General features: G+C 43.7%; 3 protein-coding genes across 8 annotated transcripts in view; 1 reads left to right on the forward strand and 2 right to left on the reverse strand.

Moving 5' to 3' along the window:
• The first annotated feature begins 279 nt into the window (after positions 1-279).
• b3gnt9 (UDP-GlcNAc:betaGal beta-1,3-N-acetylglucosaminyltransferase 9) lies at positions 280-4,686 on the forward strand. The gene is made up of 2 exons (XM_076267428.1): positions 280-536; positions 1,552-4,686. The coding sequence occupies exon 2, from the start codon at positions 1,907-1,909 to the stop codon at positions 3,293-3,295; it is 1,389 nt and encodes a 462-aa protein (XP_076123543.1). The 5' UTR covers positions 280-536; positions 1,552-1,906; the 3' UTR covers positions 3,296-4,686.
• A 241-nt stretch (positions 4,687-4,927) lies between these two features.
• Positions 4,928-19,719, reverse strand: phaf1 (phagosome assembly factor 1). Of its 3 annotated transcripts, none has more exons than XM_076267459.1 (16): positions 18,650-19,719; positions 18,350-18,432; positions 18,167-18,250; positions 17,900-17,943; positions 17,654-17,733; positions 17,248-17,342; positions 16,535-16,599; positions 15,247-15,359; positions 11,079-11,212; positions 10,633-10,716; positions 10,403-10,485; positions 10,235-10,278; positions 9,814-9,863; positions 9,362-9,420; positions 8,921-8,993; positions 4,928-8,670 (listed from the first exon to the last, which is right to left on the reverse strand). In XM_076267459.1, the coding sequence occupies exons 1-16, from the start codon at positions 18,711-18,713 to the stop codon at positions 8,581-8,583; spliced, it is 1,245 nt and encodes a 414-aa protein (XP_076123574.1). In that variant the 5' UTR covers positions 18,714-19,719; the 3' UTR covers positions 4,928-8,580. The 3 variants fall into 3 exon arrangements, with proteins under 3 accessions (XP_076123574.1, XP_076123568.1, XP_076123556.1); XM_076267453.1 differs by having other exon boundaries at positions 9,362-9,411; positions 16,535-16,632; XM_076267441.1 differs by having other exon boundaries at positions 16,535-16,632.
• Positions 19,720-23,294: 3,575 nt separating this feature from the next.
• cbfb (core-binding factor subunit beta) overlaps positions 23,295-25,826 on the reverse strand; it is a 38,530-nt gene continuing 35,998 nt past the window's right edge. For 3 of the 4 annotated variants that reach the window (XM_076267495.1, XM_076267471.1, XM_076267479.1), the window contains one exon: positions 23,295-23,494. In XM_076267495.1, the coding sequence (XP_076123610.1) occupies positions 23,426-23,494 (69 nt within the window). In that variant the 3' untranslated portion in view covers positions 23,295-23,425. The remainder of the gene's footprint in view (positions 23,495-25,826) is intronic. The other variant, XM_076267487.1, reaches the window with a different exon arrangement.

Raw genomic sequence — 25,826 nt, forward strand, 5'->3', positions numbered from 1 at the left:
TTGCATGGTAGGAAATGTATTGAAATTCTGTTTGGGGTCCCTCAGACCCCACCACAGATTTGGTCCCCCCCAATGTTGACATCATGACTACGGCCTTGGGTGCAGAAAATCCATGACATCAATCACCGCGGAAGCGGACAGCCCGACCAGCCATTCTCTCATGCGCGGCCTACTTCGCAGTGTCTCAAGGCGCGCGACTGGAGCTGCTGCGCTGGCATCTGGCTCGAAGCACATCCAACAGACTCCCGACTGCGTCACGTGAGCAGGGGGAAGAACACTCCGTTAAAATATGTGAGCGTTCCAAAACGAGCACATTTTGTTTTAGGGGGAATAAGCTACACATGTTGCTTTAGTGGGAAATCAGTAGCTATAGGCAAAGGATGTACAGGCACTGTCCGTCTTTTATTTAGCAAGTTTCAGCACTTTAAAAGTTCTTCTTGGATACTCTGGACGCGCAGATTTAATATAGAAACCAGATGTTCGGTTTGGCAGTTGCATTCGGTAATTAAAGTACTTGGTGACGCTCTCCTATTCTGGTAAGTGTTAGGGATGACTTGCTGCTTGCATTGCATGCTGTTGCTCCTCAGAACACGTCTTGATGGAAAAATGCTAGTTTGACATAACTGCACATAGGTAACTGATGGAAGTCACTTCATGAGGTGGTTTCTTGGGCTGTTTTACTCGGCAATTCAGACACATACGTGTATGCAAAAACTTCCCTGGTTTTGTAAAGGAGACTGCACATTTTTGGAAAGTAAACGCTGGCTAATGCATCTGCATATTTTAACAACGTGTGCCTTAATTCCTTGTTTTGTAGACACACAGTTACATTCTGTTTTAGTGTTGTATTGTGCCCGTTCCATCAGTAGCCTATTTCAGATAAAACCTGAAAAAGATGGGAACACTGTGTTCTCCTGCATGCATTACTTTTTTCAAGTTTGAGAAATCTTACGTACTCTTACATAACATCAGTCACGCCCCCTTAATTAGTCTTTCTTTACCAGACATGGGATGCACGCATGTGCGATTTGGCAAATGATTCTGATATAGACATAATGTAGGCCTACTCTAAAAATGTAAGGCCAATGCAGTTTCTGTAAAGGGACACATACAGCGCATGCGAGTAGCTGAAGCAGCTGGATATCTGGAAGGAGGTGTGTCGCCTCCGAGCAGTAGCGTTGACGAAATTTTAAACAATATCGGAAAGAGGGACAAATAATATTAGAATAATATTAAACCTAATTATGTCGGTTTACTGCTAAGGTATGCGCTTACATTAAGCCTGCTGTTTTGCATGCGCACATCACATAACACTGTGACAGACTGAGTTCTGTTCCATAGCTATTGTACCACACACGCCTGTATATTTCTGCGACGTCACATATAGCAGCCTTATGCTTATGCTTGGTAAATAGTGGATACTAAATATGCCATGGTGTATTTCCATTAACAGGTACCAAACATGGAATAGGCTACTATTACCTCGGGTTGGCTTCTTATGCTTGGTAAATAGTGGATTCTAAATATGCCATGGTGTATTTCCATTCACAGGATGTATGTGATGCAGAGCTACATGGAATAAGTGACTATGATATCACAGAGCCTGATGAATGAACCAAAAAAGAAGCCTGATGTCATGGGCATGAGACTTTAGATGGCTGGACTTGGGGATGGTTGCAGCACCTGGAGTTGCAGCAGTGCAGTGAATACAAATCGTCCCAGAAGGGACCAGTTAGGAGCCATTCCAGACTTCAGCTAATGGAGAACCAGCATGCAGCACACTCACCGACGCAGCCTGACTTCACTTAGTGGAGGCCAAAGAGAAGCCCCATATAGGAAAGTAATTCATGCTTGAAGAAAGGGGGCCTTTTTTTTCACTAGCGAGGGAGTTTGTACGCGGGCCACGATGAGAAGGATTCACCTAAAGGGAGACGTGGTTTGTACCCTCGTGATGTTGGCACTGTTCTGTCTCTTGTTGTATGCCCACCACAGTCTCACACCCTTATGGGAGAGCTGGCAGTTGGAGCAGGGCGCACCAAGCTCGCGCTCTCTTCTAGGGGCTCCGTTGGATCACCAAGGCACAGGGCCGGCCCTGACCAAACCTCCAGACTTACCACGGTGCAAGCCAGAGCCACAGGCCAGCTCCGTTTCCATGAAGATGGTGCCGAACGCCAAGGCTCAGTCCAAAAATAAACTTCAGCCCAAAACCAAAAAAAAATCCCAGCCCAAAGGTGGGTTGAGAAAACCTGTGCCAACTGTGCCCAAGACTGCGGTGGGGCCGACCCTTGCCCCCTTCGACTTCGAGGATTACCTCCGCAAGAAGGACAACCGGGATTTCAGGATGACTATTGATCAGCCAGACAAATGCAGAGGCCCAGACGGAGCTCCTTATCTACTCATAGCTGTGAAATCGGTGGCGGCGGACTTTGACAAGAGGCAGGTGGTGCGTCGCACCTGGGGCCAAGAGGGCGTCCTCCAGGAAGGGGTCAACATCAAGACGGTCTTCCTGCTGGGAGTGCCCAGGAATCGCTCCTCGCTTCCGCTGTGGGACAGGCTCCTGGCATACGAGAGCGACACCTTCAGGGACATCCTCCTCTGGGACTTTGAGGACACGTTCTTCAACCTCACCCTCAAGGAGACCCACTTCCTGCAGTGGGTGAACCAAAGCTGCGCTGGGGTCAAGTTCATCTTCAAGGGTGACGCCGACGTCTACGTGAACGTGGAGAACATCCTGGAGATGCTGGGCGGCCTAGACGCCCACAAGGACCTCTTCGTGGGCGACATCATCGTCCGCGCACGACCCATACGCCGGCGCAGCAGCAAGTACTACGTGCCTGAGTTTGTGTACGGCCAGGGCGTGTACCCGTCGTACGCCGGCGGCGGGGGCTTCGTCATGTCGGGCCACACGGCGCTCCGGCTGAACCGCGCGTGCCAGGATGTGGAGGTCTTCCCCATCGACGACGTCTTCCTGGGCATGTGCCTGCAGCGGATCGGCCTGCAGCCCACACGACACGAGGGCTTCCGCACGTTCGGCATCGTGCGCTCCTCGGCCGCGCCCCACCTGCAGGTGTTCGATCCCTGCTTCTACCGCGAGCTGATGGTGGTGCACAGCCTGACGGTGCCGCAAATCTGGCTCATGTACAACCTGCTCCACGACCCCCACCTCTCCTGTCACACCAGCCGCACATCCACCTCGTGGCCCTTCAAGTGGAGAGATAAGATCCCCAGCACGGCTAAGGGCCCAGATGACCCAGGGGAGGAGGACTATGGACAAAAAGTATTTGTGAAACATTGAGTTTGTAGAAACGCGGGCCACGCACATCCCAGGCCCAAGTTGGATGGTCCAATATGAGAATTTCATAAGAGGATAAGAGAGGATCTGCACACCAGAAGTCTGAGGAAGAGCCGCAGGCTCAAAACATCACATAATAATAATAAAAAAAATGGTATCTGGCGTGCAGATCATCTTATCCGCTTGTGAACACTGAGTTTGTGACTATACTGTGAATGTGTCTATATGATAAAAGTGGTTTAATGCCTAATATGGATCATTATATTGGTTTCACTCCAATGTATTCAATCTTTTGTTCATTATGTACGCATGTATGTATGTCTGTCATGTGCTGGCTTTTGCACATACGTTCTTGTGAGGTGTTGGGGGCAAAGCTCATTGAATTCAACATTTTTGTGAACTCGTGCCCTCGAGTAAAATCAAGGGTTTGAAGGTTTGCTCTGCCCATTTTCAGCATCAGATGGCGACAGGGATTTCCCCAAGAGAGTCTGGAAATGTTTTTAACTTTTCAGAGGAATGGACACCTGGAGTGTAAGGCACTGAAAGAGCTTTAAAGACTCCATGATATGAGTGTTGGGATTCACAAAAACCCTGTGAACCTAGTTTACTTTGTTTACACAAATTCAGACTTGGAAACACTTGAAGGTACTTTTGCCTTAAAATAATGACTGTTTTCTTTGCAATCTTTGTGCTATCAGATGAAGTTTGTTATGTCAAGTCAAACAGCTATGAGCGCCATGTTGTCCCAGGCAGACTTGTGGATCAGAGGCAGTGACCTAATGACAGAATGTAAAGAACCTCAAAAGTGCCCAACATTCCAGATGCATGAAACCTGCTGTTAGAATGATGACCTTTGAAAATGTATTAGTATTACCTCTGAATAGTCTGCTGTATTTAAATTCTATTGACAATAGAAATGTTAAATTCAGAATTGAAAACACTGAAAAGGTTCCTGGAGAGTCACATGCATGTACAACTTGTTATTTTGAAAAGAAGAAAAAACATGAAAGAAAACATACAATGGGCTCTTCTTTCTTAACGTTTATTACATCCAATTTATACGGTGCAACACACCGTAACAGGACTTTTTTTTCAAATGACCCAAAATGCAAAACAAATTGCAGTGTATAGAATTGCAAAAGTTGTGGAATTGATCAGCCTCAATGCACAAGGCCAATCCCACCAATCGGAGCATTCCTGCATCATTTCAGAAGCCAAAAGCAGGCCTGCTTTTTTCAGCAGGCCATTTTGAGTCATTACAGCCATTCTTAGTCATTACAGCCATTCTTATTGCTTTTTTTCAATCATGCCTGATAATGTTGATCTTCCACATATGTGTCCTACAGGCTATCTACAAGGGTAGAAATATTGATATGAAATATAAAACACCACATTCCAATAAATGTTCACAATTTTTAATTAAGTATAATCCCATTTCCAGAAATGGGTAACGTACTTAGAACGTAGAACTTACGCAGAAAAATAATTAATTTTAAGGATTTGGGGGGGGGGGGGGGTGTTTAGGGATGGGACATACAATATATATACGGAGGGCATTACAATACATAGCATTAATATGCGGCATTACACTGACCTGAAGTTGTCCGTAACTAATTACAATCTGGAGGACAATCATTCATTCATTCATTTATTCCAATGCAAAAAACATACATAGAGGATGAATGACAGGAAATGACACACAGCCCAAACCCCATTGGATGAGAGTGAAGCATTTGCTTTGCTCCTGGTGTTATTATGAAAACAGAAAAATCCACCTGAGACATGGGCGCACTCTGCCCATTACATGACCAAGCACACAGAACAGTAACATTCCTTCTCGAAAACATCTCCACAACAGTGGTCACACTTTTTTTTTTTTTTGATCAGACAAGACAGTTTACCTTTGACGTACAGTTAGAAAATGCTGCTGAGCTGACACCGGTCTTTGGGAAATGTCTTGTTATATTCAGATGATACAACACAACACCAGTTATGAACCTCAGGTCATTTACAAGGTGATGGGGGGGCTAGACTTGTTAGCAAAAGGCAAAGATTCCATGTCCATACCACCACAGGATTTTTTTCAAGTGCCCAGCACCAAAGACACTTACAGCCAACAAAGTAATTGAATTAGGCTAGCTAATGTAGAAATCAGATAACTTCGACTTAACACAATTCCTGAACCAATTTCCTCATGACAAGAGTTCAGGAGTTCTGCCAAAAATCCCATGGTCTTGTCCTTACTCCTAAAGTGAAGTTGATGTTTTTTTTCTTTCTTTCTCTTTTTAAAGTATTTTCTTCCTTTTTTGGAGCAAGAGGACTATGATGGGGTAACAGAGTCAATCACATTAGCTTTACATGCTCAGTCAAACACAATGCAGTTGAAAACATTTCATCTGATCTTTTTACAGAGAGGCTTCGAGGGAGATGAGGCACAGTTTACAGCGGGCACGCTAGTATCTTTCTGTTTCTTCTTATTTCAACTGTTTATCTTTTAAGTAAACCAAAGCTAGGGGCTACAATGAAATGACAGAGAAAGAAAGAAAGAGAGCGCTTAAGCTCTTAAGAAGTGAAACGTAACAGGAGGCATGTAAACTATTTATAAAAGCCAAAGGCCCGGCAGCATGTTTGAAAAGATGGAGTGATGAAGTGGTGGGGGGGGGGGGGGGGGCACAGGACAGTCTGGAGACACTAGTGGAGGAAGTGATGTCATAGTGTGCCACGAAGTAAAATCACTCTTGGGAGCACCGTGAACACGAGCCACGTAAACAAGCAGACCAGTTTATGTGCACGAAACCACACAGACAACAGGAGGAGCCCATCATGCCTGGGTCTGTGTGCACAAAACCCTGTAGGCACACACTCACACGCACACCCACTAAGAGGGGCCAAGTGATGACACAGTCTGTACACGGTCTCCACAGGGTTTTACAGGGGAGTCCTCACCGCCAGACACTCCACTTACATGAATAGCTCACTGTTTCTATCGTTTATTTTGTTGTCTTTCAAACTCTCCAACTAGTGGTCAGACACGAGCTTGGGATAGAGGACAAGAGAGCATGGGCGCTCTCTGTCTGTTTTTTTCTGAGCGGAGAAAAAAAAGAGCTTAAAAGTGAGCTATTTACTGCTCTGAGAGAATTCTAGTGTCCACCCACCTTCCCCCAATAAGGCTCTGCCCCAAACAAGTACAGTCACCATAGAAACAGATGAGCCCCACGTAAAGGAAATACAAGCATTCTATATACAAGTCTGTACATTACACTGAAACGCCAGCAGAGGGCAACGCATTCTGCTCCAAACTACCTGCTACAGATCAAACAGACAGCTGTTTCTTAGTAAAAATGATACATATGAGGATATTAAAGTTCCGAATGACAAAAAGAGCGGTAAGCAGTCATAAAAGAATCATATACATATCTATTTCAAAAATACTTATGCACGGTTAAGAGAGTAAGAATGTATTAAAATGGACTCGGGGAAAGAAGTCTAGGGAACAGGGAATGTTAACTTTTTTTGGGGAGGGGGGGTGGAGGTGTCAAAAGGTCAAGCTCAAATCATATTTTATTTCTTTCTTTCGATAATAAAGTGAACTGTTTGAACATCTTTGGCTAAAATTTTGGCAATTAAACAACAGAAATAGAAAGAAAAATGGCTTAACATTACTTAATAGCAGTCTAAAGTGAGGCCTACAGCTTAAACAAAAAAAAAAAGAGAGAGGGAGAAAAGAGAGTGATGCATGTTAGCAATGCGGATGGAGACATGACGGGGGAGCGTTGTGAATGACAGGGCAAAAAAGGGACTGAGAGGACCCAGGGGCAGATGGAAAAGGGGCAGAAAATGCTAGCTGAGTGTGCTGGAGCAGACTTGGCCTAATTCTGGCCCAGAGCTGGTGTGGAGCTGGGCCTTTTGGGGAGGGTCTCAGCTCCTCAGCAGAGTGGAGCCCCAGGAAGTAGCTCACGGTGAGGGAAAAGAAAAACAATCCTCTTGTGCTCTTCCTGCTCCCCTCCTCCTCCTCGCCTTTCTTCATATCTAAATTAAAAACATGCTCCTCAGTGGGAAAGAGACAATTATCAAGTAAGTAAGATATGTATGTATGTATGTGTGTGTCTATGTGTGTTTGTTTTTTAGTGAAATGTTAAAAATAACAAAGTCAGCTTTCCTTTGTGAAGAAATAGATAAATGCCAACTCAAGACCTTTAGGTTAAGTTAGTGCTCTTACTGCCCTGCAACTTGGAGATGACCTGTGCTGTTGACTTGATCATAGCGTGCGTGTGCGTGTGCGTGTGCGTGTTTGTGTGTGTGTGTGTGTGTGTGTGTGAAAGAGGATGCTCATGTCCCAGGTGCCCAACAGCACTGAAACAGGGTGCTGCTCATTTGTGCTTGTACTCTTCTGTTTTTTTTTGTTTTATACAGCTTTGCAGAAAGAATGTCACCCAGAGGAATCTGCGCATGTCCCCAGTCCAACGCCTGCCGCTCTCTCAGTGCGGCTTCCCAACCACGAGGATTCCTCCTGCAGGTCTGCCAAAAGAGGACCGCGGGAGCAGATGAGGAGACGGTGTTGAAATGCTTGCGGGTCGTTGGAAAGGGCTCATACTGATATTTTAGCCTCATAGCTTATTATTTGTGTGTGTGTGTGTGTAAGCAATATAAGCAGAGACTGATGTATGTATGTATGTATGTATGAACTGCACATATGTACAGTATGTATATGTTAGTCAAAATGGACTCATTATCTGCCCATTTGTACAGTGTGTAATGGACGCATGTCTGCCCATTTGTACTGTGTGTGTGTGTGTGTGTGTGTGTGTGTGTGTGCATGCATATGTCTGCTGTTAGCCATTTAAACACTCTTTGCCTTGACTATGGGTGCCCCCAGATGGTAGTTTGCCACACATATACTCCAGCTAGAGGTAGGGGTGATGGGGGTGGAGGCAGTGGAAGGACGCATCTATAAGCTGTAAGCCTTGGGAGTGGAGGGCAGGGGACACAGGCATAGGGTCTGGAGCTCAGGCTAAAGGTGTGGAGAGTTGGGGCTATTTGGGGTGCTAGATTGGGGGTGGGGGCATACAGAGATAAGGAGGGTGGGTGGGTTGGACATCAGGACTTTCTGAGACAAGCAGAGGATTCCGAGAGAGTTCCCCACATGCCTCAGGGGAAATAGGTGGGGTCAGGTGATGAAGGCACGCTGCACTGTACGGGGGTCGGAGGATGACTTGGTGACGCAAAAGGAGGACGAGAAGGACGAGAAGGAGGAGGAGGAGGAGGAGGAGGAGGAGGAAGGCGAGGTTTTAGTGGGCAGAGGCCTCTGCTCGGGTGTGGCTGCTGGCCCGAGGTGCTCCGTACAGCGTCACCGACGCTATGTGGTTGTTCTGCATCACCTGGTTACCATGGACACAAGAGAAAAGCAGCCATGATCAGGAGGTGGCAGGTGGATAAAGCTCTGAACCTTTCAGAGAATAGCTCATGTACTTTCTTTAATTGTTTAAATGTAACCTGAGCCTTACAGAGAACAATAGCTCATTTACTTTCTTTAATTGTTTAAATGTTTTCTTTTTTTACTTAGCCCTAAATTAAAGTTTTTGTGCAACTAGTTCCTGAACCAAAAATCTACATATTTTGTCCACTCACCTCAAAAATCATTCTCTGCAGTCCAAAACAGAAGGTGGATCCAAAAGGATTGGTGTTATTTGCTGACGATGACCTGAAGTACACAAGGTAACAGGCAGACATGTCAGTCGTGAGTGACACAGACGACACTGTGGGTGTATTCACCAGTCTTATTTACTTTAGTGCTGTCCCGGGGTTGCATCACATCAGAGCTATTTTTAATCCTGGCGTTAAACACCACACCATAGCTAATTCTCTTAAGTCTCACTGAACATCGAAAACCACCAGAGGTTCACAGTCATGCCCAAAACACATACACACATACATCTCTCTTTCTTCACACACAACACACACACACACACACACACACACAGACAGACACACAGACACACAGACACAAAGACACACACACACACAGACACACAGACACACACACACACACACACACACAGGTGTCCTTGCCTGTGTAGCACGACCGGTTTCTCCATGGGGTGTCCCAGCAGCTCCTGGATCTGATCCCACTGCAGGACAAGGCAGTGAGGCTTGAGTGTGGAGCACAGATTCAGTGCACGCTTGGGCATGCATTTAAAAACAATGGGCTTTAACTACAGGCACAGCTTTGGCAACAGTTATTAACACCTGTTAGGGGTATGTGTTTAAAGTTTTAGATCCTACAATGCAATCATTGTGTTTTGCATACAGGGACTCTAAGCTATGAAGCTTAGGGTATGGAACTGCGGTCTGCGGCCTTTAGCTTTTGGTTGTGAGGCAGCAGGTATAGGTTTTTGGGGTATTGATTTTGGGCACAGCAGTGCAGGCACTTGAGTTTGGGTTAGAGGCTACTGTATATGGAGAGGGCTGCATGCTGTATGTGTGCTGTTCCGAGTCGCTTTCTTCTGGAGTCTGTGACGTACCTTACTGTAGCTGGTAAGGATGCAGTCCTCCCCTGAAGCCTCTGCACCGTCTGAAAACAGAGAGAGAGAGAGAGAGAGAGAGAGAGAGAGAGAGAGAGAGAGAGAGAAAGAGAGAGAGAGAGAGAGAGAAGCAGGAAGAAACAGGTTATCAGTACAGAAAGAAACACAATAATATTACTATCAAAATCTCTTCCGAGTATGTGTGCGTGCATATTTATGCAAACACAGCCGTGAAGAGAGGGATAAACAGACCATCCGTACAGAGACAAACAGGATACTATCAAAAGCTCTTGTGTGTGTGTAAGTTTGTTTATGTAAATGACTCCAGGCACTGGTGTGAGTGCTGCAAACACAGCCATGAAGGTCCAACAACAGACACTGATGTCTTCATGCCACAGAGGGAGGACCTTTGGATTCTTACCTTTTTTAATAAACAGTGGAATCTTGAAATCACACCGATGATATCTGGAGATCAAAGAAGACAATGATATGAAGGGAGTGGGGAAAAAAGTAAAAAAGTTAGAGGTTTAGTTCTCTGGGAGAGGACAAGGACGTTGTTGGGATGTGAGGAAGTGGAGCAGATACTTACATGTTAAAGTTATAATGGCCAGGAAAGTTGGTATGCAGGACAAACTTCTTCACCAGGTGTGTCGTAGAATCAAACAGTATGTCCTACAAGGGACACACAACAGACATTATACAGGACAGTAACGACTGATGCTGCAGCCCATCAAACTTAATATGTATGTATCCATGTATGTATGAACCCATGTCATTCCCTCACATACAGAGGAGTAGAGTGACAAACTGTACACGTACCACTCCCAAGGTAAAGTAGTTGAAGAAGTAGTCATTGCATTTGGACGGCACCTGCTTGTGTGGGGAGGGCGAGTGGATCTTCATCTGCAGATAAGACAGAACAAGACAAATGAACATGAGGCACACACACACTCCTACTCATGGAGGTGGAGAGAACGTGAGGATTGTTAATGGGGGGGGGGGAGTTCTGAAAAGGAAATCTCACTTCTTTTTCATTTCCTTCCAACACCTGTGCCTGTACTGTGCCCTGTATGGTTTTAAATCATATGGTCTTTTACAGTGGGATGTTAACTTTGGACAACAATGTTAACAGGGCACTCATTATGCAGCAACCTGTTGCTTGGCATCAACTAGATCGAATCGATCCAACATATGTCGCTTTTAATAAAATTGGCTTTCCAATGAATGTGAACTCATACTAAGTGCATTGTCGAATGTGAGCCTACCTTGTCCTCCGACTTGTAGAAGACTTTGTGTGGAGAACCCAGAGCGCTCAGCACGTCCTGACACGAGTCGCCAAAGTAGATGTTTCTCTCCAGAGCTCGCACCTTAGCGTCCGCCATCACCCCAGGACCACAGCCTACACACACACGCACACACACACACACGCACAATGAGGAAGCTGAAGCCTAGTGCAACACACACACACCACTCAGAAACCCTACCCTTGGGTCGGCATGAAGGCATGAAACATTTTTCACTCACAAAACACAGCCTCTGACAACCACAAAATGAGTAACACACACTCAGAAATTCAGTTAATTAAACGGCATGTCAGTAAGGGCAGGAAACACTCCGTCAGTCTGAACTGGTGCCTGGTGGTTTCTGCCCCCCATTCCGTCGTCCAGCCGCCCGTGTCCCCAGTGTGGACTTGTCCTCCGGCTGAACCCGCAGGACTGCTGCACAAAGCCCTGTTAGCCTCCTCACTTATCACAGTGAGCCCATTTGAACTCAGATTAGGCAGCAGACCTGAGCCGGGCTGCTCTGCTCTGGCTATCACCAGTGTCCAGCTCTCCAGCGGCCGCTCTTACTTAGTTCAGCAAGCTGAACTTTTGAACTGTGTTCCTAACGCAGTTTATCTTTAATATGTTAAACCCTCACTGGACAACTCCAGACTAAATGAATTTCGCTGTTAAAAAGCCTAATCTCTGCAGTGAGCTGTTGAGGCTGGTGGCATATGGGAGTCAGAATGCAATATGTTTTCTTACATCAATCAGCTTCTGTCTCTAAGGTCACGCCGTTATATTGCATTTTGGAGTGCTTAGCTAAACCTTTATTGGTCTCTCTATTTCTTTTGTAAATGGACCTGTTCTCATTCGTTTTTATGGGGTGGCACCATGATCTGACAGCATTGTTAAGCTGTCTTCCTGTAACTCGACTGCTTCAATTTAGCTGCACTTTGCTCTGTCAGCAACCAGTTATGATAGTCAAAGAACATATCCCAATAAAAATGCATGTCTAAAATGTACTGTCTGAAATGTAAGATAACTAAGTAAAATGTAACTCATGCAATAAGTGGGTAAACCTTCAGCAATGAAATGGCTCTAGAGCTACCAAATTGCACTTTTGAGATGAACTTGTCAAAGTGCTTCAGGGTTGAACATTGCTTCATTGAGTGCACAAATGGTATGACCATGGACAGTTTTTTCAGGGACAAATTGAGAAAAAGAGTTTCTTCAAAATGGCCCTATTCTTGTAAGGGTCTTCTCTACACAAGCGGTTTAGACTCGAGGCACACTGTACAGCTGAGGGTTTTAAACCCGCCGTGGGGAGAAAAAAAACACACAGCACCCCACTTCCTGTGTGCTGCCTGGTGGAGGCATCGCATGCAAGGTAACCTACCCCCCTCCCATCAGAGGAAACCCGTGATTACAGAGGGGCTGAGTCTCAGAGAGAGAGAGAGGCAGAGAGAGAGGGAGAGAATGCTGCATACTAAGCAAGAATGACAGAGAACGTTTCTCTGCAAGAGAGAAATGACAGAGAGGAAGAGAAGCAGAGAGATAGCACAGATATTTTATGTCTTCTCTTTGCAGATGATCTAGTACTACCATCACCATCAAAACAGTAAAACAGGGCCTTCAAATGTTTCGATAGTTTAGTTCGATAGTATAAACTGGGTACTACAAATACCAACAAAACAAAGATAATGATTTTAAAAGAAATGACTAGAGCCTCTAGAAAATAATGATTTTTGAAAGAAGTATTTAGGACAATAACATCATGAGGAAGATTTAATCAAGCGTCAAAAAACCTGTGACAAGGCACAAAGAAAATATTTCATTCTGGATAGAAAAAAAAACTGCTTTACAAATATAATCCACTAACTAAATTCTGGCTTAATACAATTGATTCAATCATCAAAGCAATTGTTCTCTATGGCAGCGGTACTGTATGGTTTTTGACTATAAACTGTGGGGGAGAAGAGCCCAACAGAACGACTCCACTTACAAATCTGTAAAGACACCTTGGGTGTACAAAGAACTTTCTCCAACCTGACGCTCAGAGCTGAGGAGATTCCCTCTACTTCTCAACACAGACAAAAGAGCCTCTACATTTTGGTTACACCCTGCAATTAGTGACACTGACAGCTACCATAAAGCTTTCAAGTACAAGTCCCTTACCCATAAGCACGACCCCCTATTTCAACTTGCAAACAAATATAACATTAACAACCTAAGGCACTTAACTAAATCTGTACTGAAAAAAAAAAGACAAATACATACCAGATGCATTATACTAAATTATGGAAGGAGGATATAAAAAACTGGGAGATATACAGAACCCTGAACAGAAATTAATGTGTAGCACCATAACATCAAAGATAGATAAAAAGAACACTGACAAAATACAGATTTAATGATCACAGCCTACACAGAGACAAAGGCAGAGATAAACAAACATGCTTGCCAAGAAACATCAGAAAAGGTAGCTATTTTACTAGTAAAAGCTATTGCTGCCCTTCTTTTTTCTTTTTAATCAATTACACTGACAAAATGACTTCATTCATGCTAATAAAACATAATTTGATTTGATTTGATTTGATCTGATCTGATTAGAAAGAGACAGACAGAGCGAGAAAGAGAGATTAGGAGACAAAGAAAGGAAAAGAGATAGAGAGTGAGATTAAGAGGGCAAGGGCTTGCATGAATAAACAGACATTTGGAGTGAAATAAAGAGGGCAAGGGCTTGCATGAGCAAAAGACAATTTGAGTGAGATAAAGAGACTGGGACCCTATTGAAGACTGGTGCATGAACTCTAGCCATTGGTGGCTACACTCACACTCACACACACAGGGAATGTGGGGGCAGGAAGGCCAGGCAAACAGAGACAGGTTTGCCCTCCTCTCCATGGTCATAAATTATCCCGAGTCATGCTTTTTGTGTTTTTTCTCCTGTGGTGTGCTGTGTCGTACCACTTAAACTCTGCTACAGGGGAAACTCCTGCTGTGTGCGACAGCCAATTCCTGCATACAGAGTCTGTTTGTGTGTTTCTGATCACCCTTCAACTACCTCTGAGACAGAAGGAAAGATCTTAAGGGAGTCAAAGGGGGCAGGAGCCTGCGTGCGACTTTATCTGCAGAGGTCAGAGGCTGGGTCAACATGCTGTGCACAGATAGGGACTTGGGTCAAACCAAAGACTTGGGTCAAACCAAAGGCAGGAACATGCTTCAGCACAACTAGCATGGGCTACATGTAACAAGAGCACACAGTAAATGTTACCAATCCTGGAGATAGATTTTATCCTCAATAAGGAAACGAATATGAAAACAACTACAAACTTAATGGATATGTTTAGACTTGAGAAATGACTCAGAACTTTCCACTGTTTAAGAAATTTGACTACAGAATTGCCTAACAGTGCTTTGCGTGTTGTTGGGCAACTTGAGTTTGTTCAAAGAGGATGACTTGTTCCAATGATAAGCAGTGACGTCAGAGATGACTACATATCTGGTGATGGTACAATTAAGTGTTATATCAGTACAAGGCTTTTGAATCACACCACCAAACTCTAACATGTGACAGCAAGTGCAGTCACAACACCACAACCTAGCTACCTATCTTAGCCAAATTAAGAAATGAGATAGCATGAATAATAGAAATGACCATACACACACATACACTCTCACTCCAGTGTTTCCCATTCATTGACTTATTTGTGGCTGCCCTACACAATATCAGCAATGACCACCACACAATGAGTATCTATGTTGTACTACTTAAATTGGATGAAATCCTTTCATTGTAGAGTTATGTGCACCCTCTCTGTCCCTCAACGAACCTGCATGCACGTTTAAAGAAAACATTAAAAATCCTACAAGGATTGTTGTTGGCATAGAAGACAACTGGTTAACGCGTGATTAAATCCGGTTAGCATCATAACCACGTTGCGCAAATTTGTTAAAAACTGTTAACACACCAGATCACCTACCACCACAAATAGAATTCAATTCCGTGAGAAACACTGCACTCACACACAAACACTTCAAAAGGCCTTGTCACATTCAGCTGGTCCATATCTATGCTATCAGCTTTGCTATACCCTAAGGCCAAAAGCAGCCATGGGGTTTGGGGAGGCAGTGGGGAAGGGTGGGGATTCATGTGGTGGAGGCTCACCTGCAGTGAGCAGGCGGAGTCTAAGACCCAGCGGACCAGTCCCATCCCTCAGCACGTCCACACACTCAGCGTACACATTCCCAAGGAAACAGGCCAGGGGCATCACTGGAGCCCTGCAACAGAGAGACAAAGAGATAAAGAGATAAAGAGAGAGGGAGAGAGAGAGAGAAAGAGAGAAAGAGAGAGAAAGAGAGAGAGTGCTAATGAGAAGGTAGCTGGAGGTCAGTAAAGAGCACAAGAGCTCTGGTTGTGTCTAAGGTAAAAGCACTTGAGTGCTTCAAAGACAATGGGACTGAAAAAAACACATAATTGTCAGTGACAAACATCACTTTCAGGCTCATCTGATTATGCTCTCTCTAATATGTTCTAACTGCATATTTCCAGACACACACACACACACACACACACAACTGACTTGAAAACACCATTATATAAAATCAATCGCTGCCATCTGCTCATTATTCCCCTAATGAGTATAGCTGCACACCGATACAGGATACCCTCTATCCCTCTCATTTCAGTTTAAACTCTTACACATACATGTATAAATACAACATTGGCTTTAGTTTTTGCATTTATCATTTATTTGCTTAACTGACTAGGGAATCTGAGATACAGGAGGTCAGTGGCTGTTCTTCATGTTGTGGCATCAGGTGGCTATTGTGTAGCTCACTACTAATTCACAGTCCTCTTTCCTCTCCTCTCTCCTCAGGCAGAAGGGAAGGAGTGTTTGCTTTCCTCATTACTACAGGGCAGGGGCTCAGTAAGGATGCCTGCTCCTTTAGGGAAAGCCTCTGGTGTATCTAGTCTATTGTATTCAGTAAGGAAAAGCTGCTCTGCCTCCTCCTCCTCCTCCTCCTCCTTCTCTCTCTGGTCACACTGGGATAACAGCCTGTTCTCACTGGGCAGCCACGACAGCCACAGTCTGGCTGGGCTCCTCTGACTCAAAACAGCCACAATGTTTTTCATGACTTTAGAGGTGTTTGTGTTGTAGTCAGGGTGGCTGCCATGTTGTAAGCTTGTTTCGCTTGGATGGATCTTGAGTGGATCTCTATAGCTGAATGTTCAGAGCTCGTTTATGTGGTGATGTGAACGGATGACTATTCTCTTAGCCACCGGACAAACTAAGGTACCCCGCCCCGCCAACACCCCCTTCACTTACTTACTCACTCATTCACTCTCTTCTCATCCTCATCCTCACTGACTCGCTCACATATTCTCTTGCTTCCTTTCTTGCGCTTGCTTGGCCCCTACTCTCTCCCCCCCCCCCCCCCCCACACACACTTACTTGGTGTCCTGGAGGTTGTTCCCAGTGTAAATGTACATCCGTTTGACGGTGGCACCGTGGGGAATCTGCAGGGAGGCCAAGCCATGGGCAAAGTTAGGCTGTCAAGGCAAAACAGCTGGCACTAGATTGGTGTGTAAGCACAGAAGGAACAAAACCTCACAAGCGGCAAGCCTCGCTAAATTGGCTTTTTTTTTTTGGGGGGGGGGGGTGTTACTCTTTTGTATTATTTAGCACAGAACATAACACTGGATAGCAGATCTTATACAGTTATGCACTGCAAACTCACAACCACAGCCATTGGCATGAGGCCTCTGGTGCACAAAAGCATTGCGTCAGCTTGGCAGGTTGGGCACAAGAGAACTTCCTTCAGCTCATCAATAAAAAGCTCATCAAGATTACAGGCCATTAGCCTTCACAGTTGAGTGGTGCCCTTTTGCTTTCTGACTCACTGAGCAGAGTTCTCCACACACTGTGGTGCCTCGTCCTGTCAAGATGAGCTGGGACAGCTGCAGAGCTCATCTGGCAGTGTCCACACACACACACACACACACACACACACACACACACACACACACACACACACACACACACACACACACACACACACAGGCACACAGGCACACAGGCACACACACACACACGTCGAGCAGGGATGACTAACGGCACTGTGCTAACACCAACGTGTTCCTGCGGGACAAGGGGGGCTTTCTCACCTCATACTTGGGAGCCTCGTTCCAAGAGTCCAGCTGGAAGGAGAACGACAGGCCTCGGAAGTTTAAGTGGAAGAGCTGCTCTGCCGCATTGTAAACTATGGACAGCATGGAATAGGCGCGCGCACACGCGCACACACACACACACACACACACACACACACACACAAATAAACAAAATTATTATCACATGTTTGAGATCATGTGATCATTAGGTACATATTAAGATCACCTATTTTTTATGATTCATATACTACCTGTAAAATGAGATGTAATCTAGTTGGTGGAATAAAAGCTAATTCTCAAATTAGTTTTCTGTGTCATCTTCCTGTTTATCTATGAGCAGAGGTCGTGTCTGCAGAGGAAGAGGAAAAAGAGGAGGAGATTATGTGAATGCTGTGTTGCTTACCACCAGGATGTGTTGCGCCGAACGACTGGTCAATCTGCTCGATTGTAGGTGCTATAGCCTGAGAGTTGAAATGTACTCCACTGTAACGAGAGGCACAGTCAAAAACACCGGGCTGTGAGACAACTTTAGGTCTACACAAAACGCACACATACTGTACACACACACACACACTGTAAAAGACAGTGAAAAAAACAGTGAAAAGCATTACAAATTTCCGTAAAATCGACAGATAAATAGATCACTCACCAGTATTTCAGTTTCACCTTGCTCAAGTCATAAACTTCAATAACCTAGAGAGAAAACACATGGGCCTTAAATTAGCGATTCTTACATGAGCCATATATGGATTGACTAGGTAGATCTTCAAACCCTGTCTACTGTCCCTAAAATGGGATACAGTAGGATGATTATGATAAGAAGTACTCAGAAGATACCAAAACAACTAAACAGCATTTCTACAGGTAATCCAGTGTCCATAGTTAAAAATGCTCGCTCACTCACACTCACACATACCTTCAATCTCTGATTGCAGGCGTCAAACAACAGTTTGATTCCATCCTGAGTCAAGTTGAGAATGAGGTCGTGGCTAAGTGGTGTCTGAGAGAGAGGGGAAAACAGGTTTGTTGGGCACTAGAGCATACAAAAGCAGAAGTCATAGGGACATGAGTGTTTAGCAAATGTGCCATCAGCTCTTACTTGTTCACTATAGAGAACCTGGACATTCTTGATGATGCGGCAGTGTTTTTGTAAAATGGAAATGGCCTGGGCCAATGGCATCCCTATAGAAAGAGTAGTTGATAAGAAGGGGTAGGCGTTAGTGTTGCATCTTCTGGTAAACTACTGTTGGCCATTTGTGATCCAACTCAAGCAAAGACGGTTGATGAAGGAACTTGTAAATCCATAAAATGAATAAAAATCTTTCCTTGGTACATAGAAAGTGTCTCTAGGTAAACGTACTGTCATATTCAACTTGAAATGTGCATGCCCGATGCTTACCTAATGCGAATTCCCATTGTTCATTTCCCAAAGATCGCTCAGGGACAACTTCCAGATCCAGCATTGGCGGATTGGAAATGGTTTCAACCAGATATTCTGACTGTGCCAGATCTGAAGCCTCTCGTCTGCCTAAATCTACCCTATCCTTTTTCTAACGTAACGTTAGCTATCTATTTTACTTGTACACTTTTAAACCACATTTAGTTAGATATAACCCTTAAAATAGGCTATTCATAAAATCTTCAAATGTTCAGTAATACATTAAAGCCCTGAAATAAAGTACGACCATCAATAAATTATCTATCTAAATAATGCACATTAATAACACAGAAATAATTACCATAGTTATAAATATTACATAAAATACACCTCACAATTTACAACTGTCAATTTGACAAACTGTTAACAAAACAGGATAAGCGAGAGACAAGTCTGTTTGATAAAGAACAACGCTGCTGGTTACAGGTTGTTGTTCTTCCACAAACAATTGCCACCTAATTGTACCAGATATGTCTACCCAAAGAAAACAAAAAGGATTATACTTAGATCAGCGTTTCGCAAATGGTAAATTTCTTGACGACTGTCAATTGCATAAAACACAAGTTAGCCAACCACCTTGCTAACGGAGCCTCGAATTCTTAACACGTAAGTTAGCTAATATTAGTTTAAGGTTATCTGACGTTATTGTTAGGGTGTCAGGCTAGCTACTCGGTATTCAAAAGCATCTAGTGTACAGTCACAACGTCAATAAATATTTGTTCTTCCTTAGACTTGGAAAAAACAATAGCCCAGTCCGTCAGACCACAGCATAAACAACATAGCTAGCCAACGTTAGCAACGTCACTTAAAACCCGACAGACAGCTAACGTTAACGTTGTTTTCCTTCTTGACTGATAAAGCAAGCTGAGCGCCTCTTGAACACAGATCTATTTGTTTCTTGTTAACGGTGAACTTCCTCTGAATGTTATGGCTGCGTTGAGTTACGTTGCAGTTGTTGTTCAGCCCGTTAAGCCTTTGTCGTGTAAGCGAGAGATAATAAAGAGAGGGGGAGACTCTTCCAACCAGCATCAACTTCCATCAAAAACACCACGATCAGCTGATAGTTCAACATCCGGTGCGACCAAATGTAGCACTTCTGGGTCACCTGACAGTAATACGGAAGCCATGCGCGTAGGACAAATGTAAACACAAGCTGGGTACCTGGGTAGGAAGTTCGCACACACTCCCAGTGCTGCTGTTCAACTGTAAATTTGGTTCAATGCAATGTAGCCTACTACAAAATTCTCACGCTTGATTCCCAAACTTGTGTTGTTTCCATGCAGTGAGTGAGTTGGTGAGTGGACGTTCAAAACATAAGTGGCACTGTTTCATGCATCCATATCCTTTATACAGTCTATGATCCTCTCATGCTATCAAGCTTCAGTTTCAGTGACTGTCGAGTCTTTTCGAGACATTTCCACGTATTTATCATACAATCAGTCATCTCGCGAAGTAAAAAAACTGTTGTGCCATTTTTGTCTATAAAAGTGGCGTCTCTAATTTAGCCTGCAGCTGAATGAAGACCTAGCCTACCCCACACATCGACATAGGCCTATGTTTTAAGTGCATACAATAGTGAAATCCAGCAGTTAAATAAACGAAAGGCCTATAATGGTAGGCTATTTCATTTGATATTATTGATTTGTCAACTAACCATGCTGCAGTTTTCTCACCAATGCAGCTAAGTAGGCCTGGCTACTTGATACTTGCATGGTCTGATAATGTCTAGGCTATGTGTGTGTGTGACTTGTGCCTGTATGAAGTGTGTCCTAGGTTATGTCAGTACTAAAACAGCAGGCCATTAGTCTGGATAGAACCGATACTTTCTTTATTCTCTGCCAATTGCCCCTCTTACCTCCTGAATGTAGTTCTGGTTCCCTTGTCTTCAGAGTATACTACAACAGGTTGAAATTAACACACTGCCAGACATTTGTTGCAAGTTTATTAAGAAACAAGTCAAACCAGTCTTCCCCCTTTGAAAAAGAAGTCCAATAAAATAAAATAAAATAAAAATAAAACCAGCAGAACATCAAAACATCAAGCAAACTCGTTTCCTAAAAGATCTCCTACAAGATAGGCTGATAAACACGGAATACATATTTCTTCATACCATTCTCTGAAAATGAAACAAAAAAGTAATCGTGCATCAATAACTTAAAACAAATAAGAAAATAAACCATTTATTAAAAAAAAAAAAAGAAATGTGAGTAGTCCAGTCTCTTGGTGTGTATCTTGCCTTAATGCCAGCATTAAGTGAGGGGATTATTTAAAATCACATGAGTACCAGCAGGGGCATTGTGAGACACACATGGACAAGTTTGAGAGGAAAAGATCACAGGGAGGGAAGAGATCGGTTTTGTCACATACAGCATGGTTGCCGCACCTGCTATTCCATAGCCTACTTCGCTGATTGTCAAGTATCACCTGTAAGAGCCTCAATGGGGACGTATCATGTTTCAACTTGAGTCCACCTATGGCCAGTTTGTTCTGACTCTCATTTTGAAAAGGAAATTTCTATTCTATTGAACATTTACTCTCTCATTGTAGGCCGACAAAAAGGCTTGTCAGGCCACAATCAACATAAGATAACAGATCTCTGTAGGGTTTTTCTATTAAGACGTGATTTGGCCATTTTTTTTTTTATCACACATGCACAAACATTTTGTACTGCCAAGTCAAAATTTCCCTCCATGTTTACATTAAATACACTATGAATACTGTTAAACTGTATGGTGAACAAACCTAAAATCACAAGATACCCAGTTGTCTAGAAACGTAACTCATTGTCATAAGTGATACCTTCAGACATATCTATCACAATATCACAAAAGTGTTTCTCTTGAATGTAAATCATAATTTAGTAATAATAATAACTCCATAAATCCCTCCTTCTCTATCTGTTTCAAACAGAAATGACTTACTGTAGTCTGTCTTAGAAGAGTATTCTAACTCTTAGTACCTCCCCGTCTACCAACCTCAAGCAACAACATGCTGACTACCCACTTGGCCTCTGGAAAATCCCATTTCCTGTAACAAAGTACTCACTCAATGCCAGCGAAGGCCCACCAAAACTTGGTGTTGCCCAACCTACACTTCACAAAATAACACTTGTTTCTTAAAAAGAAAAGAAAAAAAAAACTAGAAGAAATGCTTTTGGAGAGTAATATTCACACGAATGAACCTTTTCTGATGAATATAATAAGTCAATACAATTTCACATTCTAAAATGAGGGGGGTCATATATTTGGCTTAGATCTGTGATGACTGAAGCACACCATTAGTAACCATTCCAGAATTGTCGTACCAACTGTTTGTATAGTTGTAAACTGACTGTATTGCTGACTACAGTTATTGATATTACAGACATGATTGTGGACTGAGCTGATCCTTATCAATCACACTCAATCAGACTAAATCATTATTTATTATGTCATTATATGTATTTGATGTATAAATAGGATATACCCACAAATGAAAGGAAAGGCTTGTATTATTTATCTGTTTTGAGCCTTCAGCACCTTCAGTTACTATGTCAGCATGAAGGATTTGTACTGCTTTACTGACCTGAAACTCACACCACAATCCATCAGTTAACTGTATGGGAAAGGGAGGTATTGTGTTGTGTGAGGGAACCATTACAACTGAGTTTATTTAAAGCTATGTTCCTGACCATTTGCAAGAAAAAATAAAAGACAAGAAGAAAAAAGGAGCCAAAGAACCACTGATTAAATAATTTGAGACAAGCCTCCCAGAAACAATGACAGGGTGAAACATGAAGTTAATAAATATCTTTCATGGGACCAAGCTAAAATATGCTTTCCCATCCAACATGGGAGAAAAGTTGTATAACTGCAGATACATTAAATACCCTGACATGGTACTAGAACCAAAGAGAATAATACCAGAAAAGAGAACAATAGCAATAGTCAAAACAACAAGGAAAACAAATCTCTCCTGTCTTTTTTTTTGGAACATGCTCAGAGCGTCAGTGACCTCAATATGGGCTTCCTGCCGCATTTTAATGTTCAAAGCATGTCTCTACAACCTGATAAGCAGAAAGAGTCAAGAACACAGACAGAGAGAGTAACAAGTAGGGGGAGTCGTGTGGGACAAGAAAGGTATAAAAAGGGCCTTCTTCATTTGTGAAATCTGAAGCGCCTTTCTGTCTGTGTGTCCTACAATAGCCTACCTATTTCAAGAGCACAATGCAACTAGTGATGTTATATAAAAGCATGAAGACACACATTTTTGCATATATAAAGAAAAAGATACAAAAAAGTAAACATCCTGACTTTCACACAAACAAAGAATAAAATAATAATAAAAAATGCCATGTCATTACAATAGTGCTAAAATAAAACGAGCAAATAGCTTGCATAGAGGAGGATCACGATTAGGAAAACAGGTAGGAAGTCCATGCATACAGAAGATGAGTGGGGCAAAACTGAATGTATCACATAGTGCAAAACCCAAAGGAGGGACTAGGGATCAGTGAAAGGACCCCCGCCCCACTCCATTCCCAGAAGAACAAAAGCCCTCTCAACCACCCCCTCCCCCACCCCCCAAAATCCCACCAACTTGACCCCCCCGCCCTCCCCCTCCCAAAATAAAATAAAAATCCCCTGGCGTTGTAGACTTTGGTCTCCCCTGTTGAGCGATTGACGGTGTAGGGTGAGGTTGCCATGCTTCCCCGGGCCTCTGCATCATCTGCTCCCCCACCCCAGCATCCATCGCTGCTTAGCGCATCTTGTGATCATCAGCGTTGCCCATGTTGGAGCCAGGGCTGGGATCCTGCTGTCGCCTAGGCTATGTGGACAGAGAGAAAGAAATAGGGAGAGAGAGAGAGAGAGAGAGAGAGAGAGAGAGAGAGAGAGAATTAGCTGGGCTGTATCAGTCACTGTTGAGATTATGTATTAGTATCAGCTGCCAGCAGGACCTGTGGAAGAGCCTAACAGCTGATTTGAGTCTTCTACAAAAAGACCAGCAGGGGGCAGTAGCAGACCTAAAAAGTGAGTGAGTCTTTTTTTGGCCTGACTGGCAGACAGTTATTAGTCAGGGGGAAGTCGTCATCATTGCTCGCTTTAAAAATAAAAGGGTGACTGGTCTGCCTGTCACAGATACGTATGTTTATGTGTCTACGTCTAAATCTCTCCCCAACATAGTAAAAGTGTGAGAGAGTGAGCGTGCGAGACAGACAGACAGACGGACGGACAGACAGACAGAGGCAGTCAGGGTCACAAATCGCTCAAATGACATGGCATGCAGTCATCATCCACCTGATGAGCTATTATTGCCCCCTCTAAACCTGGACCTGCAGCAGACACCACTGAAATACCCCGGGCCTGAGAAAGCGCTGTATATTACACCCCTCACCATCGTGAGGGGCATCCTCGGCTAGTCACACACACAGCCATAGAAGGCAATTTCTCTGGGTTTTCCCCAGTTTTCCTATTTGTTGTACAGCAGTTTAATTAACGTTGAGATCTCTTTCCTTACACCACATCAGTTCTCACAAACGGATTATTTTACCCTTTGTTAAAAGACAACCGGTTGGAAATGTGTTTGAAATGTATCATGTGATGTTACAATTCATAAGAGATAAGTAATTACAAACAAAAATAAAATAATTGTTTAATAATAAAAAAGTAATACAAATATTAATTAAAATTGTTTATTATATTGACCTCCTATAATTACATTATTTGACAGTTAACTCAAGCAAAACTGAGATAAATGCAAGGTGTCAGAGCAGAGGCCATTTGCTTGTTTTGATATCTCCATCTGGTACCCAAATACTGGACTACCTTCATCTGAGTGTGAAACACTGTCTATTGAAAACTAAAAAGTATAAGTAGGCCTAAAACAAAACTGCACCTCCCAAATACCATACTTCCCAACATCATTAGACAATGAAAACAAACGAGGTGAAGTAACCTTTCAGCAAGATGTTTTTATGTCTGTGTGTCTACATCTGTGGATTGTAAGTGCTGGGGGGGTGGGGTTATGAGCAGACATGGGATAGAATGGAATGGGTGGGGCTGGTGGTGGTGGTGGTGGTGGGGTTGCTGTATCGATCTCATGGAGCCACGCAGCAGAGCAAGAGCTCGTACCGCACGTCAATAGACCTTATATTTGGCGGAGGCAGACAGGGCTCCTAATGTTCAAATGAAAAAGATCAATACTAATGATATATTAATACTTTCAGAGCCGGCGCATAACTCTTCCTCCTAATCCCACCTGCTAGGAGGGGGGGGGGAGAGGGTGGGTGGGGTGGGGTGGGGGTTCTCGGCAGGCGGATGAAAAATGTGCCCTCTGTTCTTCATCCATCTCTTCTCCATCCATCATACACTGGGCCATTACTGCCTCGGATTTCTGTCAAGCTCCACCCGACCGCCTCACAGACACACACACACACACATCCACACAGATCATACTCCCCCAAAAAACAACCCAGAGCATGCAAATATCCACTCACACAAACATATAATGAGCATACACACACACACACACACACACACACACACACACACACACACAAAACTAAACAAAACAAACAAAGCCTACAACCTACAATCTGGCTTGTAATCGACACAAAAACTTGCTGTTTACTCTTTGAAAAACTGCACACACAGAGAAAAGGCCTTCGGGGGTAAGAATAAAGCAACAACAACAACCAGGACATCAGACAAACCCGTGGCCCATCCGGGCCTCTGCCCCTGGCCACTCGGCATGGCTTTGTGGTCTTTACCGTCATGCTGAGATCGACTTACTAACCCAGGCGACCTTGACAATCCCTCTGCTGAAAAGACAATTCTCACCCTGCGCTTGGAGCCAAAAGACTCGCACATACTACACACACACACACACACGATGGTTGTTGAACTAAGTAAATTGCAGCAACATAACACGCACACACATACATACACAGACACACACCACACACACACACACAAGAGTCTTCTCGCTTGCAGATGCCAGACAAAGATTGGGCCAGTGCTCTCAGCCCTTTATTGGGTTATTGTGGAGTGCGTCTAAGATTGCCGGCATCAGACCACAGATATGCGACGCATGAATGTGCTCTGGAGCCAGGCGCCCACTTCACACGAAAACAGGGTCTGCTCTAAACTCAAATATTATT

The sequence above is a fragment of the Alosa pseudoharengus genome, unplaced genomic scaffold, assembly GCF_046254945.1.
Source record: "Alosa pseudoharengus isolate Yale_2024_CS ecotype anadromous, Long Island Sound unplaced genomic scaffold, YU_APseudo_1.1 YU_APseudo_1.1_scf_10, whole genome shotgun sequence".
NCBI lineage: Eukaryota > Metazoa > Chordata > Actinopteri > Clupeiformes > Clupeidae > Alosa > Alosa pseudoharengus.